Here is an 18119-nt window from a genome sequence, read left to right on the forward strand (position 1 = left end):
ACAGTTGCTACTTGGCCATGGAAGGGGCCTTCAGCTCCTGACACAGAAGGCTGAGCTGTAGACTCTTTGGCCTTAAATATTGTAGATAGATTGCAATAGTCTGACTGACTTTAGGTGTTGCTGACACCAAGGTTGTGACAAATAAATAGGGCCTTTGATTAGATCATAGAATCATAGAATAATTTGGATTAGAAGGGACCTTTAGGGTAATCTAGTCCAACCCCTCCTTGGAAGGGACACCTTCAACTAGACCAGGTTTCTCAGAGCCCTGTTCAACCTCACCTTGAATGTTTCCAGGGATGAGGAATCCACCACCTCTATGGGCAACCTGTCCTAGTGTTTCACCAGTCTTATTGTAAAAAACTTCTGCCTTTTATCTAGGTTAAATCTAACCTCTTATAGTTTTAAACCATTATTCCTTCTCCTATTGCAACAGGCTATTCTAAAAAGTTCATCCTCACCTTTCTTTTAAGCCCTCCTTTAGATACTGGAAGGCTGCCAGAAGGTCTCCCCAGAGCCTTCTCTTCTCCAGGCTTTAACAGCCCCAGCTCTCTCAGCCTTTTTTCATAGGAGAGGTTTGTGGCCCTCCTGTGGACCCACTCCAACAGATCCATGTCTTTCCTGTCCTGGGGCCCCCAGAGCTGGATGAAACACTCCAGGATGGGTCTCACAAAGGCAGAGTAGAGGGGCAGAATTGCCTCCCTTGACCTGCTGGCCATGCTGCTTTGCATGGAGGCCAGGACACAGTTGGCTTTCTGGGCTGTGAGTGCACATTGCCAGTTCACATCCAGCTTTCCATGCACCAGTATTCCCAAGTCCTTCTCAGCAAGGCTATTCTCGATCTGTTCATCTCCCAGCCTGGATTGATACCAGGGGTTGCCCTGACCCAAGTGCAGCACCTTGCACTTGGTCTTGTTAAACCTCATGAGATTCCCATGGGCCCACTCCTCAAGCTTGTCCAGGCCCCTGTGGATGGCATCCCGTCCTTCAGGTGTGTCAACCACACCACCCAGCTTGGTGCCATTTGCAGACTTGCTGAGGGTGCACTTGATCCTGCTGTGTCATTGACAGAGACATTAAGCAGTACTGGGACCCCCAAGGGCCACTTGACACTGTTCTCCATCTGTGCACTGAGCCACTGACCACCTCTGGATGTGACTATCCAACCAGTTCTTCATCCACCAAACAGTCCATCCACCAAATCCAGACAGAGACAGGAAGGGAGTTTAAAAAGGGGCTTGAACAAGCAGGTTCTCAGCAATAACAACAATTAAGTTACTGCAGTTATACATTACACAGTTGCACTTATTTCCTCAGAAAGCACCTCCTTAGAAGAAAGGCTGCCAGCTAATTAAACAAAAAAAGGTGAACAAATGATCCTACAGAATGAACACTCAGACTGATTAGAGACTTAAGAAACATACTTTTTTCAAACATGAACTTAAAAATATCTCCAGAACCTCACAGCTCAAACAAGTATACCTCTGAAGGTTCCTTCTGGTAGGAGAAGTATGTCCTACCCTCTGTACCAGCATTTACTTTTCTCAGCTGGGATTCAGAGATATAAATCACACCTTTGAATCCTAGCTCTAAGTTTCCCCAAAAGTTTTCAGATCTATATATCTGTGCTTATGACAGCAACCAATACCATAGTCTGTTGTGCAGTTTTCACTAGAGGTACAGGCACTTCTAATTGCACTGAAGAGAAAAGCTATTTTAAAAAGAAAATAAAAAGAGGGAGACTCTAAATGTTTTATGAAATACCTCCCAATTGTATTTTTCCATTTCATACCAATCCTCTGCTCAGGCAGAATTGCTCAGTTACCTTCTCTAACAGGGAAGAGAGTCAGGAGTTCTCAGATCCCTGGAGTCAAGTTCAAATCTTGTGATTCAGATCAAGTGTTCCAACAGCTCAGCAGTGGACAAAAAGTCATACACCAGATGGTTGTTTCAGACTGCAGTGAAGAACACTGTTATGCTGAGACTGCATCTGAAGGACTGTGTCCATTTTGGGGCTCCTCAACATGAAAATAATGAGCAAATCCAGCAGATTTACAAGACTGCTGAAGGGACTGGAGCACATGAATATGGGGAGAGACTCATAATCTTGATCTGCTCAGCCTGGAGAAAAGAATGATTAGGGGAAATCTTATTCCTGTCTGCAACTGCGTAACTGAGGTGCAGGGAGAGAAGAGAAGAGAGAACCAAACTCCTCTTGGTTGCACACTGTGGGTGAACAGGAAGCAATGGACACAACTCAGGGCAGAGAACATTCCAGTGAGACACGAGGAAGTTATTTCTTTTAACCATGAGGGTGGTCAAACCCAAACAGATTTCCCAGAAAGGCTGTGGAACCTCCATCCTTGAAAACATTAGAAAAGCAACAGGAAAAAGCCATGAGCAACCTGCTCTAACTGGACCTGCTTTGCACAGTGTATTGGATTGGCATCTCCCAGGGGTCCCTTCCAGCCTGTGCAGTTCCTGAGTGCAACAACTCCTTGAGGCCACGGTCTCCTCAAAGCCTTCAGAGGCTACACCAGCTTACCACGGTCTCCACGCCTCCCCTGCTCTTCTCACCCCCCAGTGAACTTCTCCTTCAGCTTGGCTGGCGTTACTGCAAATGGAACACTGAAATGACCCAGATTAAACAGAGGTTTGCAAAAAAAACCACAACCCTGCAAACTGTTGTATTGTACACACTATGGCAGAGGTTCAAAGTGAGTATTGACCATGGAAGTACCTACAGATCATTTATCCAAAAACACTGTCTTGCCAATGATAAGTGTTAAGATTTTTACTATTTCAGAAACTCTCCTGATTTAATAAATGTTGGTTTCCAGTCCTTTTCTCTGCCAATTATACCAGTGCAGCATTATCCTGCCAACACAACCATACAGAAACAGAGTAACACCCTATATGTGTATATATCTATATCTATAAATACCGACTTCCTAAAGTGGTCAATACTCAACTCTATCATAATAAACATAAAACTAACCTCATTACCCTAAGGAACTAAGGATTTCACAGAAGAACTACAGTGGGGAAACTTTAGTTGCAAAGACTCCCAGGCTTCAACTAATTCAGCTCAGTCCAAGACACAACAAGGTTTCTGCAGCTTGTGATTTCTTCTTAAAGTGCAATAAATAGTACAATATAATATCTCCTGAAGAAATCATATGGATGTAGTACTTCAGCTGTGCACAGTAGGTGCATTCATTATTGTAACAGTGAAAAATATTAAAAAATATGTAAACAGGCAGGAGTCCCTAATCTGAATCTGATTGGTAGATTATAGGTGTATAGTTCTGATCTCCACTGGATCTCATTTTCTCCTCACGTACCATGTTAAGAGTAAATACTATTTTGAAAACCATTAAGAAGGAAATTACCTGTTTTAAGGAAGGTTTGCGTATTTAAGAAGGAAACTACTACGTGTCATACCCTCCTTCCTTCCCCCGTTATTATTTTAATTGATTTAGATGTCAATCTACACAAGTAATCAGAGACAGTCATGCTGCCTTCTCAATATAAAATTATCGGCTACTTGGCACTCAAGCTGTTTCCTCTAAACATCTTCCCATGCCCTAGATCAGATACACATCCTCAATGTTTTGTGACTCTCTAACATCTCTGGCCTATGTAACTATTGCTAGGTTAACCTAAGCTGCCTATAAAACCATATAGTCAGCTACCGTCTACATTATTTTCTCTTTCTCTGTAACCATATATTATTTTCTATATTACCCTATGCTAAATACTACAGTTAACCTTGACTTTAGTAGTCGTAAACACTGACTTTACAGCAGTGTAGTTTAAAACATTTCATGAAGCCCGAGATCACTCTACATCTGTGCACAAAGCATACACACAGCAATAGGATACATCAATTCAAACTGGGGACAGGAGGGGGAGAGAAGGGAGTTGTTGAGGATTACAGCGTAATTAATACGGAGAAGCACTAGCTAATATTGGCTTTTTCCTCTTTTCAACAACTGTTTCATCAGTCAGTGCCAGTATAACAACACACCAGTAATAGTATTTGTTCCACTCACATTTTTAAAGAAACAGTTCCTAAGCTGTTGCACATTTCTGACACCTCTGTGAAATTGCTGCCCTATTTTGGGAAGAGGTTTCTGCTCACTCACCCTTACTCTTGTTAACAGCAGTGACCCAAAGACACATTACTGGTTTGGAAGTGGTATAAGCTGCTATTAAGGGGATGGAGCTGACAACCTCAGTGAGATACAGGTGTCCATTACTTCTGACCCAGTCACTCAAGGGGAATAGAGTAACACTGGACAAGGCACTAGTGGGTCTTAGGACATCTTTTAAGATGTTTTCAGCTAACAAGGCTGGCAGAACCAGCTCTGAAGATCCATCTCTGTATATTCCCTCAGACCCCACACAGTTACTTAGCACTGGCTACTCCTGCCATGTTCAGCAAAGCTTAGGATCCGGCTGCATATTGTTATTTGCACAAGGGTCCCTGTGACTGAGCTGCTGCAAGACTCCCCCTGGTCAGCCACCTGCTGCAACAGTTGATTATTAACATCCCAGACATATTCCAGAGCAACTTGGCAAGTTGGCACAATTGCTGTCCACTGGATAGGAAGGGGGCAAGGTCTTCCACACCTTTCAGCCCTGTAGCTTCTCTATGTATCTCCAGTTTCAGTACTGAGCAGGGAAGATCTTTTCATGGGTCAGGCAGCAAAAGAGTAAAATTCCTCTCAGAAACCTCGTTACTACATCTTTCCCCACCCTCCACCACTGTCTACTACAGTTAGTTTCAAAGTCTTGTAAGTCAGAAGCTGTTTCCTCCAGCCCTGTGCAGCACTTGACTTTCTTCCCGAAGCATAGAGGCTAAACACAGTAACTGCAGAGTGTCCTGTCACTGTCTTGAGGGTTGTCACAAAGCTGAATCCTCCCTGACAGCTGGCACCACAGACAGTGGAACATATACAGCCTATACAGTTCTGGGTGTCCCACGGGGTTCCTCCAGTGTATCTGCTGCTCTTTGCTATATTTACTACAGCTGGGAACAGCAGTACCATCATCATATGTTGCTGCTAGTGCCAGGCTTGCACTTCAGCCCATTCTTACATCCTTCAATCAGCTGCTTCTTTAGGAAGATTGAAAACCTTAAAAACCTTAACACCCCACCCCACTCCCCTTCAAGTATTTCCATTGCTGTCAATACTTATTGCAGATACCGAGCACCTCTGAGTCCCTGACACCCAGCGCTAGGATCTCCTTCTACCCACAGGCTGAGGCAATCTGCTTGCTCTGACCTGTCAAGGTCTTGGGTTTTGGCTTGTCTGCTCCCTCCAGAGGCCAATCACATAAAGGCATTTAACTCATCATCTTCCTCAGCTGGGAATAAAATTCATTAACCATAAAGAAGAGTAGGATTGATTAAGGAATATAGATGCTGCTGGCCACAGGAGAGACTCCTACACCACCACAGCTCAGACACACAAATACAAGCCACTCACTTCTGCAAGAGGGAAGAGTGGGTGCCTACAAAACACAGTGAGAGTGCTTCAAGGAGAATTTACTGAGCAAGTGATGCAGTAACAGGCCCTTCATCTGTTACCAAGTCTCTGTCAACTTCTGCTGAAGCTTTCCTTCCTGGAGTCAGCAGCCTGGATATAAATAAAACTGCTGTGCAAGTGTCCTCTCTGTCTACGAACACCATGGAAAAAACATGAAGAAAAGCTTCACAGGACAGACAACACAGTCTCATCTGTGTATTTTTTATCCCACTAAGCATATAACAATAGTCCTGAAAATGTAATTGGTGGAATTAAAACATTTGGATCCCAAGTGTGGCTCAGGAGCAACCACCCACTTAAAAGTGAGAAACAAGTCTTTAGATGCTTCTAGTGGCTCCCTGCTGCTAGTACCTACTTCCTAGTTGGAATTAGTCCAAGAAGGTACTCACAATGTTCAGTTTGCTCCTTTATTTCGTTGAGATGGCATTTTATAATCACAATGTTGATCTCTGGCATGAAATCTGATGGACAAGGCAGAGCACAAGCTATAAACTGAATTAATCAATGGGAACTCTGACTCCTGCTTGCTGTGATTCAAAATATAACGAATCAAAGGCATCCTCCCTACTTACCTCTTCTCCCTCCTTCTGCAAAGGGAAGGGCAATCACAGTCCGAGAAATAAATTCTCAAGATTCATTTTTGTATCAAAATGAGAAAGCATTGCCAACAGCTACCTTCAGAAAAACCAGCAACGGGCCTCAAGTTTAAAGGGACAAATAAACTGCACTCAGACTACTACAGGGTGATTTCAGATAATACTTCCCTCGTCCCACACATCTTCCAGAAGACTCCACTTAATTTTAAGTCTTCTTCTAAAAAGTGGTCGAACTACCTATGGTGTCCACAGCTGAAAAGCCAGGTTTGAGTCCTCCAGGAAACCATATGACAGTTCAAGTCCCTTGATATTCAAATTCAGGAACAGGAAATAATTATGGATTAGACTGGAGCTTGCTCAACAGCAGGAACAGCTGACATCTCAACTCACCTGAAGACAGGACTTAGGGCCAGAGGGCCTCAGGGAGCAGCAGTCCCTGCATTATTTCACATGCAGATGTGCCACCAGTCCTGCCTGTTCATTGTGAAGAACCTGGTCGGGAGCACGGCTGGATACCACGTGGAGTAACACGGCACCCTCTGTCACTGGCCCATTTCCAGCTGTAGCCACAGCCCAGGGTGCAGAGCAATCCCTGTGCCAGCCTCACCTCGAGCAGGCTGCATCTGTACACCACTTGAGGTGTGTGTACATATGATATGGTACCATACCTGGAACGTAAGAGGCTGTGTCACGGATCAGCATGGCAGTGTTGTGTCTTTTGTTTAATCATGTGCTTTTTTCAGCTACTGTATCTGGATTGTATCTGCTAAAGATTAGCAGGGAAAAAAATTAGGCCTGTCCAAGAAAATGCATGGCTGCCCCTATTATAAGGTAAAGAGACAAAGAAGATTTGGAACAATGAATTAAAATAATTTTTCAAAATGTTAACCACAGAGAAAACCTCAAAGTGGGAAACAGCGAACACAAAGTTTATACTTTGGCTGCAGAAGAATAATTTTTGAATCCTTACTTTCAATTTTGCACTATACCTGATATAAAGTGCACTATACTATCTAGCAACAGTTCCCAAAGTTAAACAATTACTGAAAATGTATCTAGGAAATACTCTTACAGATGGAGCACCTTTCATGGCTTTAGAGTCAGCAATTTTGCAATCCTGTACCTCGCAGCTGCTGTTCTACCACTGTTCTCTGCATGGAGATGTGGGAAACACAGCTACTTGTACAAACTGTTTTTCCACTCCAAAAAAAAGAGAGGTAAGAGGGACAATAAAAGTCCCTCTGGACTATGAAGGGAGCTTTAGCAGTGGATGGAGAAACAAGATGACCAAGTGTACCCAAGGAGGCATCAGAGCCCAGCATGTAAGCAGAAACCAGACAGTGCTGAGCCAGAGCACTATTAAGAAATTACCAGTTAAATAGGAAATTTCCTTAAAACCTTCAAAGTTTAGGTTGAGCCAGACACGAGCCTGGGAGCAATAAGATTGTGAGGAACCTCAGGACAAACCATAACCAATTCTGACAAGCACAGAGCTTCATCCCTGACCCACAGCTTAAATCTCTGCTGCACTGGAGGTCTCTGGTACAGTGAAGTGAGTTCCCTACAGCAGCAGTGTGCACATTTGTGTTTCTCCTTAGCACTGACCATGCACTTTGCGTTCTTCCCACACACACAAGATGGGTTTGGGCAAGTATAGTTTCCACAATATCTGTACCTTCAGTACACAGGCACTGCAATTCAATCATTAACCTTTTCATTAGTACAGCTGGAACAACAGATACCTTCTGCACTTCGATCTCAAGATCAGTTTTTAGAGAGCTTTTAACCATTTTCAGAGGTTAAAGGCCTGCTTAATACGTTGAGGAAACCAATGAGTGTGGGAATGGTTTATAAGCCTCACCTTGGAATATCAGAGCATTTCTGTTCCTTCACAAGTGAACCTGACAGGCATACAAAGACAATAAATTGATACTTAAAGATCAGTAGAATAAGAACACTGTAGTGTAGTATCTTTTCCTCAGTATTTAGCAAGATTTTACAACTAATATTTAAAATCCATGAAACATTGGGCAAAATTACTTAATACTAAGAAAATGTTATTCCTAGTGCAAGATACCAGATCCACGTAAGGAAGACAAGACACTATAATGAAAGAAAGAAGTAAAAGGGAAGACATTTTCACAAAAGCTCTGGATGTTTAAATCTCTTTAAAACTCATGTAAAGCAATGAGGCCACTCCGTATTTAAAGTCATTTTGTTTTTATCTATTGGGGTAGTCACTTTACATCATACCAAAAAGACTGTATAAGGAATACAAGTGTCAAGAATCAGATCTTTATGGCACAAAAGGAAGTTTTCCATTAGCCTGCTTTCAAAGTTGTTAAATACATAATTGAAGACAAAGAAACTAAGGCTACCACAAAATAATATTTGCATGATGATGTTAGTTCTTTATTCAGTTTCTCAACTGATCCCTCCAGTCTGAAGATGGAGAAGAATCTTTCCAGTAGTTTGCTTCAGTGATTTATTCTGGATGAAAAGATTCTCTTCCTACTTTTGACACAAATTTATTTTCCCATTTATATTGTTGCTCAACATTCACGTAAGCTTTTATGTTGCACCTTACAATGTATGGAATTTCAGATTAAAATAAAACTCTACTCTTAACATAACCCTTTATATAATGTAAAAATATTCTACATGTTTACCATATCGAGAGTGTTAGGCGTTCACTTTGGGGAAAACCTGTTTTATGTATTTTTCAGCACAAACCCGACCGGGAACGTGTCGCATTCGTGTCTCGCTGTTCAGTCGGGCGCCACCCAGTGTTCATCGTCTGCAACTACAGCTCGGCCTCAGCACGAACCGCAGTTCCCAAAAAACTGCGAAATTTTGAGATGCTGCTCACTTTTTATCCTTCCTCCTCCCCTACCCCTCCCTCCACCGTGGAAAATTTACACCTCTGAAATAATGAGTGTTTTTAATTATCAAAATCAGTATAAAAATAGCAGCATGCTACTAGACATGAAAAGCAGATTCATCGAGCATTATGAGTTTAAATGCAGATTTCTGCCTTCCTTTTATATTATCAAAATCTTTTTTAAAGGTAACATCAAGGCAAGGGGTATAAGGACAGACACTGCATAGTATGATTCGATACTAATCTGAACTGGGTATTTGTCTTTAATGATAATTACAGGGTAAACATTTTTTTATTTCAAAATACAAGTTTAACTGGAATTGTAGTGATGAAAGCAGAAGAGGGAAAAATGCAGTCTTTTACAGCCCATGTCACTGTATGTCACTTACATCCAGAGGTAAAAGCTCTAATTGGTGAAGAGACAAAATATTTGTGGTGTGTCACTGAACCTTTGTGATAATCCAGCATTATCCATTTCTAAAGAAATATAAATACTTTAAAACAAACATTGAAAATAAATCCTTTTGATGTAACAAACTACACTCTTTACCAGGAATTTTCGGTTCTCTTAAAAGCAAGGGACTTCACCCAAAAAATAATCGAAGTATCAATGTAGAACAATCCTTGGAGGAAAAAAGTCGGAATGTAAACCTCTGTTTCAAATTAGATCTGAAAAGCAAAAACACCACGTCATTTATCTAATGCAAGTGCATTTTTCATCAAGCAACTCTTTCTTTAAGTTACTTTTACAGTTCAACAGGAGTCTTCCCGAATTTAGTACAGTCCTGATTTTGCCTCAGCTCACATCCTGTTTTCTAAAACATGTGAACAATCGCTCTCCACTGATGTCCCCACAGCTCTGTGACAATACTCTGGTCATGCAGGGGAGCAATTCTGCACAACCACAGTATCTGCAATACAACTATGCATCAATAGTACAGACACAAATTAGCCAATGATTCTCAAAAACAAAAATAAACCAAGTTTGAGGGTCAATTCCCTGAGTAGTGACCTTCTATCGTTCTTCTGACATAAAAAATAAATAAAAGATTCCACAGAGTTTTTCACCTGAACTATGACCTTGGAATCTGCACTTCATCCCAGGTACACCAGGGTGACCCTCAGAGAGGTTATTTACACTTTGTCTTTATGTCTTTTCCTTTCCTAAAGCATGATATTAATATTATCTGCACAGCTGACAAAAGCTTAAAAACAATCATAGCTCACTTAAATACAATATTCCACACACAGATCCATTAGTTTGCAAATTTCTTCTGCAGTTTCGTATCACTTTGATGCCTTACAATTAACTTCATTATTAAAAGCACACAATACTATCAAGTTTTTCTAGCTTCCGTGAGCTAAATCTTCAGTAAGCTCAGTCACTGGCAGGCCAAAAGTCTGATGATTTTGATAGTTTTAAAATATTTGTTCTAATGCATCATATTCTGAGAACCTCAAAAAAGTCAAAATAAGGTAAGCATTTTAAAAGAATTAGCCATAGTATCAACTAAGAGAGAGAGGACTAAAAAGATGAAGAATTAAAACATAATAATATGCTTAGAACAGTCTATCCAATTAACTCAGTGGCTCAGTAAGTTACTACTTATCCTCTCAGCCAGCTGACCTTGCACACATTCATCTCTCAACTGTAAATAAAGTGCATCACGTTAGAAAACGCTGCACAGCAGATCCTACTTCTGCAATTTACTATAAAATCTGAATCACAGCAATTTTATTACTAACATTTCAGAGTGTGCATGGCCAGTTACTATGGAGTGATCAGCAGTAACAAGTGATTGCCACAATCTGTAAACTCAAGACTATGGTTAACATTAGAAACTATTAAAATGCAGCTTTTTATTATTTTTATGTAAACAAAAATGGATAACTAAAGCCTTTGTTTTTTAAGAAACATGAATGCCTCAGTTATTTCTGCAGTTCTGATTAGACAGTAAGGTTGTTAAACCTACAGAGGAATTTGGGGGTCAAACAACTTCGATTATCCTTTAGGCATCTTCAGGGTAATGAGAAGACTGCTCTCCATGTGTGTTTTAACAACATGTCACTAAGTGTACTGTGTGCTTAGAGGTCAGCTGGGGAATGCTTGTAGGACAGGACAGAAGAACAGAAAGCTGGCATTCACCTCACCACTGTGAGTGGTGAATACCTTCACCTGAAGCAGTCCCTATTCAAAACACCAGTGTGTTATTTTACTGCCTACGAAACAAGGAACACCACCATATTGTCAAAAATGACACAAAATACACATTTACTACTTACATCATCAATATCTTCATCATCATCCCCAATATCATCAAACTGGATTTCATCATCATCTCCAGGACCGAATGTGTCTGTTTCATTGATTTTGGCTAAAAAGGAATTTAGAGAAGTTCAGGAGTGCACTCACACCATGTCAAGATAGACTGAATATTCTTGTCCAATATGAACTTCCAATTTGAAGTGAAAAGGTTTTTACCATGTTCTGGAAGCTCCCCGTATGCTTTCAGACTTCTGGCTTCATCTGCATTGTACTTTAGAATAACATCAGCCTTGTTATCCTATAAAAGAATTTATTAGAATTCATTAGTCATCTATGAAGCAAAAATAAATCTATTAACCTCAGCAGACTATGTTACTTACAACAACTATATTATTTACAGTGGAGTAACACCTATATTATTCATAGAAGAATATCTTGTTCCTCCTTCCCCTCCAGTTTCTTTAAATGTTAAGCAGAAAATCCTCACTTGTGGAGTATTTTCATTTCTTCTGGGTAGGAACCTAAGTTTTTCCCATTACAAGTAATTTATAGAATCATAGAATGGTTTGGCGTCAGAAGGGACCTTAAAGATCATCTCGTTCCAACACCCCTGCCAAGGGCAGGGACACCTTCCACTAGACCAGGCTGCTCAATGCCCATCCAGCCTGGCCTTGAACACTGCCAGGGGTGGTGCTCCACGACTTCTCTGGGCAGCAAGATGAGAATTTGAGACGATTGAGAACTTCTGACAATTTCAGAAGTTCAGTTTCATGCCTTTGAAATCAACCTTTCTTCAGAGATCACACATAGTGAGGTGGTTGGGAGTCAATCAGAAAGTGCCAAAATGAAAAATTCCTAGTTTTAAGTACTTGAATACATACAGTAAATGACAGTGTCTTATAATGTTTTACAACTCTAATGCACATTTCAGGAGCAGAATTTATTTCAACTGAAGACACAACACTAACATACATGAAGGGCATTTACCAAATGAAAATCTGACAACTGTTTTCCATTACCATTGATATTAGATAAAATTATGCTACTCCATAGTTGGACATTTAAGCACAAACTAATCCCTGACCAATTTGTCTCTTGAGGTAAAAGCCTAAACATCAAGGCTCCAAAATTCTGATTATCAAAAATTACAATTATCACAATAAAATGTTTGGTGTTTGACCCGTTCTCCCTTTATATCACAGGATCCAAGCATCAAACAGCTATATCTGGAAAAAATAAGGTCAGGTGTGATGACAATAAGCACCTCCACTCACAAAGTCTCAGGGTGCAATTTAGAAGAACAAGCTGAACCAGAATTTGCCTACTCATTACAATTCTTCTGTAATACAAGGGAACTAAAAGTCATGATTTAGCATAACTAAAGACAAATTAAGATGGGAATTTCCTCACAACACCTGCTGCAGTTTAACATTAAATAAAGCTGCTTATAAGACACTCTTTATTGGCAAATTATACTGAATTTTTACCTGGTAGTCTCTTAAGCCAATCAATATAATATCAGATGTATTTATCCAAACCTGAACGAGAAAAAATACATCATGTTACAGCAATTCAACTTCTCTTGTGCAACACAAGAAGCAAGTAGTACATTTACATCTGCTGAGAGACATGAAACATCACTTACAGCCACCACCCTCACTTTCTAACCAGTAAGCTGGAAATATCCAATTTCGTATTTTAACAGCAAAACTGAGGTCATAAAGTACTCATAGTTACATTCTTTTATATGTTACAGAACTATTACAAGGTACATCCAACTTCTCTGAAGAGCTTCTGGCCAACAGAGTGGTTACTAAGCCTTAACTTCTGAGAAAACAGAAATAATGCATCAAGCCACCATTCTGTGAACTGAGCTCCACAAGGGCAAAACTCAGAGCAAAACCTGATGAAGGGGGTGATGGACAAGCACAGTGAAGAGCACACAGCTGTTTCCAGAAACTATGTTAATCAAAAGTCTGCAAAACAGGACGTGCTAATTTAAATGCACAAAATGGTTCTGTCCCACATCAGCTTTTGGAGCTGATTTTTTTGGAGATCAAACACATTTTTAGCTGAGATTTCCTTTCTTTTAGACATGGGGAATAGATAAGTGATGCTTTCTGTAGCAAGAAGTTAATTCTGCAGCACTTAGTGTTTATTTATGCACATTCTCCACTACCTTCAACAGTTTATTGCAGGCAGCTGTTGCACTGCTCACACCGATAGCAAGACATGTGCATTCATCGTCTCCAAGAACATAAACACATACACTTGACTGCCCCAAAGGTAAATCTTTGCTGATCAGCTTTGCACAGAAGTGTTTTGGGAGCTGCTGAAGTGGACAATGAAATGATGGCACCTGAGGTGCCTGTGGGAAGCTATAAAAAAACATTCCTGAACTGCCCTTATTGAACTACTCCCAGGTAAGTCACCCTGTGAGAAGATGGTAATCATTCGGTTCCTCCACAGATCAGACTAAGTAGGGTCTCAAACCCTGATTCTTATTGGTCTTGGGAAATAGCACATAACAAAGGTGGCTTGGGACAAGTCTCTTACACCTCTTTTTTTCTTATGCTGGGTGTCAATCTTCATTTTATAGAAGTTCTACTGCTAAGCTACGTGCTGATCTAGTATGAGACAGAACATGGGTTTCTAAACAGAATTTCTAGAATACAAAAGCTAGTATTTGATAAGCAGCCAAACCCCCCTCCTCTGAAATACACTCATCCAAAGGCAGCCCTTCAACTACGAGCTTCAATAAAGCCAAACACGACCTACTCTTGTGCTGGCAAGAGAAACAGAAAGATAAACTAGCTTACTACCAAAAAAATATTTAAGGTATTAAGTGCAGTAGAAATACTAATTTTTGTAACGAGCTACGTATGTAAATTTTTACAATTACACAGCATGCATAAAGTCACTGTTCCCTATTGCAATGCTTCAGAATTACCTTTTTTCTTAGCTTCCCTCTAATATGACATAACCTCTTCACACCATCAAAACATAATGCCTCCAGTCTTCCATTGCCTAACATCTTGATCACCTGGGCATATTCTGAAAGAGATGGTAACATATAAAAACATACAATCATTTAGGTCAGAAAAGACTTGTAAGATCAGCAAGTCCAAGCCTGAACCCAGCACCGCTGAGTCTACCACATCCCAAAGCACCACTGAGCAAAACTTCTAAACAAATCCAGTTTCATGATGCATCCAATAGCTTTTGACATTGTAACCAAAATTTTAGTCAAAACATGAACAGCTGAGAGGAGCTTTGAGCAGCCACACAGGCTGTTGAATGTCTCACAGTTTTTGTGCCACTGTTAATGTCAATATTTTCGAAGACTGCTCATACTGTCTGCATCCATGCTTTTGTTCCCTCTGAAACACTTACTTATAAATAATTTTCAGAGCTACTGAGTCACACTTAGAGTTTGAAAGTTTATGATGGCATCACAGCACCTGTCCTGACAAAATCTCACTGCTGTCAACTACCAGACTTCAGCTGAAATCTACGAAGCATCTCTCCAACACCTATCCTCAGTCCCTCAGGGTGTTATTTCATCTCCTCCCTCACCAAGTTCCAGAAATGACTACTGGAGAACTTCACACACATTATTGAACTTTGGAGCATAATGTATTATGATTTAACGAAAAGGAATAAAGCTTGTAATATTATTATTATATGATGATGATGATGCTTGTAAGTTACAAAGTTAACATGAACTGATCACCCATATTTGCCAGGGAAAAGATTCTCTCAGTTAGCCAGAGCTGTATCTCAACATTCTAAAATCTTTCCCTTAGCACAAGTACGATAGTCCAACAAGCATGAGACTATTCATAACAGAATAATTCATTGAGTGGATTTTGCTTGGGAGTTGAAAAGGATTTTAAGTTCTGTAGGTTCATCAAAATCAACTCTTTTGCTTGCAGCCATCACAGAATATCAGAAATTGGTTCAGTTTCAGTTCTTTTACAGTGATTTCAGTCAGGACTATGCTTCTGACCAACCAACTGATTAATCGGTCACTAGGAAAGTACTCGGATTATGTGAGCGACCACAGGAGTGTGACACAAGAGACAGGGCGAGTCAAAAGGCAGGTGAGCTCACTGTCACCAAAAGGCAGGGCAGAGGGGAATGTCATCATCACCCTCCACTCCTACAGCTTCCTTCACCTGACAACAGCCCAGCAAGGACCTACTGCTCCTGTTTTAATAGTTGTGAGACTTCTCAGCCCAGGAGCCAAACCATGAGAGGTTTTCTGTCAGGTCAGACTTTGGGAGCACACTGAAGGATTCAAGAGACATCACAGTCAGTATAAAACAGAAAGTGGGACTGTGCATCCCAGAGACAAGTACTGGCCACATCTGCTAAGCCAGCTGTTTACAGCCCCTCGCCCAAAGCTACTCAAGGGGCTTCTAGGGAATGCTTATGTGCTGTTTTACACAGAGCATCGCAGAGAGGTCAAGGAGAGGCAAGCTTCATTCTTAAGTAGTGGAGCTATTTAAAATTTCCCTTTTCCTACTTTCTTCTATGTCATTTAGAACTCAAATACAACCCCAATAAGAATACCTCTCTTTATTCAATAACAGTAACTTCACTTTTCTCAGTCATCCAGATGTTTTGTGTATCAACTTCCAATGTCTGTCACTTATAGTACGTGACTGAAAACAATGACACTGCCATACTATAGTTAAAAACTCACCTTGCCCATCTTCTTTGAACACCAGTTCTCTTTTTTCTGATTCATTCTCATTCTTACCTCGTCGCCTGTTTTTACCTCCTTTGCCTAAATTAAAAGGGGGAGGAGGAAAAAGCACGTGTTACTGTCTGAATATAGTGAATGAAATAATCAGACTTATGGAGATTTTTCTGTGCTTGTTCTCTAGATGGCTGTTTCAAGTGTCCTGTCCAAATCTAGATTTTTTTTTGCTTACTTTTAACATTTGTAGGTCTAAATTTTTAGCTGAGTAGTTACATAGAGTCTCCACTGTACAAGATGTCCTGGTTGCTCTGGAGTGACAGCAGCCTTCAACAAGGATTTCCACAAGATGGCCATTTCCAGCTTCTGTGATCCCTGCCACCACACACCTCCTAAATAATGGTGGGATAACCTGACGCACGTAACCATCACGAAGCAGATGAATAACCCGAGTTACCGTGGTGCTAAAATCCCTGAAACACTCAAGGGGAAGCTAATGCTCCAGGTACAGCTACCCTTTTTAAAAGGCACACACGTGGCGACAGCACTAGATGCTCTTCACGAAGACGTACAAGATCAGCTCATACTTCAGCCCCCCTGTTAAAAACCTGCCGTTCCCTTCCCCTCGCAGTTTCTGCTCTTCCTTTCCGGGTGGGGGATTAGGGGGGCAGCAGCAGCGGCGCCGGCGCTGCCCAGCGAGGGCCCGGCCGCCTCCTGGGCAGGGCCGCCTTTGACAACCGAGCCCAGGGCAGGGCCTCCCGCTCCGGGCCGGGCCCCGGCGGTCTCCGGCAGGGGGAACGGGCCCGGGGACCCTCCGTGGGGGCGGGAGGGCCCGTCCGGCCCTGCTCGAAGGCTCCGGGCCCCGGCGGCGCCCACGTGAGAGGCCCCCCCGGGCCTGGCCTGCCCTGCGCGGTCGCGCCCGGGCCGGGCCTCGCCGCTGCGGGCCCCACAGCCGGACAGGCGCCTCACCTTTATTCTTGGGCATGGCGCCGGGCGCTCCGCCGCGGAGGGGCTGCGGGCGGGGGCTGCGGGCGGGGAGCGGCGGGGGCGGCGGTTCGGGCTCGGCGGCGGCTCCGGGCGGGACCGGCGGGGGCGGCTCCGGCGCTGCGCGGGCTCGTGCGCTGCGCTCCGGCCGCGGCGCCCCCGGGCCCACAGCGCCCCCCGCGGCACGGAGGGGTCCCGGCACCGCCCGGCACTCCCGCCCCGGCCCCGGGTGCGGACACGGCCGGGCCGGAACGGCGGAGCGGCCGGGGCTGGAGCCCAGGGGAAAGGAGAGGAGCGGGCAGCGCGCACACAGCCGGCCCGGGGACACCGCGCACACCGCCGGTCCGGGGACACCGCGCACACCGCCGGGGACACCGCGCACACAGCCGGCGCGGGGACACCGCGCACACCGCCGGTCCGGGGACACCGCGCACACCGCCGGGGACACCGCGCACACAGCCGGGCACACCGCGCACCCAGCCGGCCCGGGCACACCGCGCACACCGCCGGGCCGGAGCGCGGCCCCTCCCAGAACCTGAGGGGGACGCACGGGAGAGAGGGGGCAAGGCTGTTTGCGGGAGAACGTAGCGACGGGAGAAGGGGGAATGGGTTAAAATTGAAAGAGAGTAGGTTTAGCTTAGATAGTAAGAAAAAATTCTTTGCTGTGAGGATGGTGAGACACTGGAACAGGTCGCCCAGGGAAGCTGTGGGTGTCCATCCCTGGAGGTGGCCAAGGCCAGGTTGGATGGGGCTCTGAGCAACCTGATCTAGAGGAAAGTGTCCCTGCCCACGGCAGGAATTGGATGATCTTTAAAGTCCCTTCCAACCCAAACCATTCTGAAAGTGAGTGGGTATGAAGGTAAGGAAGGCTAAAGTAAGGGGAGATAATAACAACAGGATCTATGTTATATCGGCCCCCCTTTCTTCCTTTGCAGAGTTTCCTGAAGCTGACAGATCATCCAGTTTATTTGTAAATTAATTTAAAGGTGCTTTTACAGGTGGGGCAAAGCCTTGTGTGAGCAAAGGGTAGCAGCAATGCACACCTTGGATCCCATGCGTGAATTTCATCTCTCTCCTCACCTTCTGTTGTACAAGTCACCAAACCCCTCTTCGTATCCTCTGATACCTTTCT

At 43.0% G+C, this 18119-nt stretch overlaps 1 protein-coding gene across 1 annotated transcript; it reads right to left on the minus strand.

Annotated features, from left to right (window-relative positions):
* Nucleotides 1–8354: 8354 nt before the first annotated feature.
* On the minus strand, nt 8355–17136 carry EIF1AX (eukaryotic translation initiation factor 1A X-linked). The gene is made up of 7 exons (XM_050332572.1): nt 16973–17136; nt 16007–16090; nt 14249–14352; nt 12786–12836; nt 11515–11596; nt 11316–11407; nt 8355–9701 (listed from the first exon to the last, which is right to left on the minus strand). Exons 1-7 carry the CDS (start codon nt 16986–16988, stop codon nt 9696–9698), a joined length of 435 nt encoding a protein of 144 aa, XP_050188529.1. The 5' UTR covers nt 16989–17136; the 3' UTR covers nt 8355–9695.
* Between the last annotated feature and the right edge of the window lie 983 nt (nt 17137–18119).

This window comes from Myiozetetes cayanensis, unplaced genomic scaffold (genome assembly GCF_022539395.1).
Source record: "Myiozetetes cayanensis isolate MyiCay16 unplaced genomic scaffold, myiCay2020 scf5-8, whole genome shotgun sequence".
NCBI classification, from domain to species: domain Eukaryota; kingdom Metazoa; phylum Chordata; class Aves; order Passeriformes; family Tyrannidae; genus Myiozetetes; species Myiozetetes cayanensis.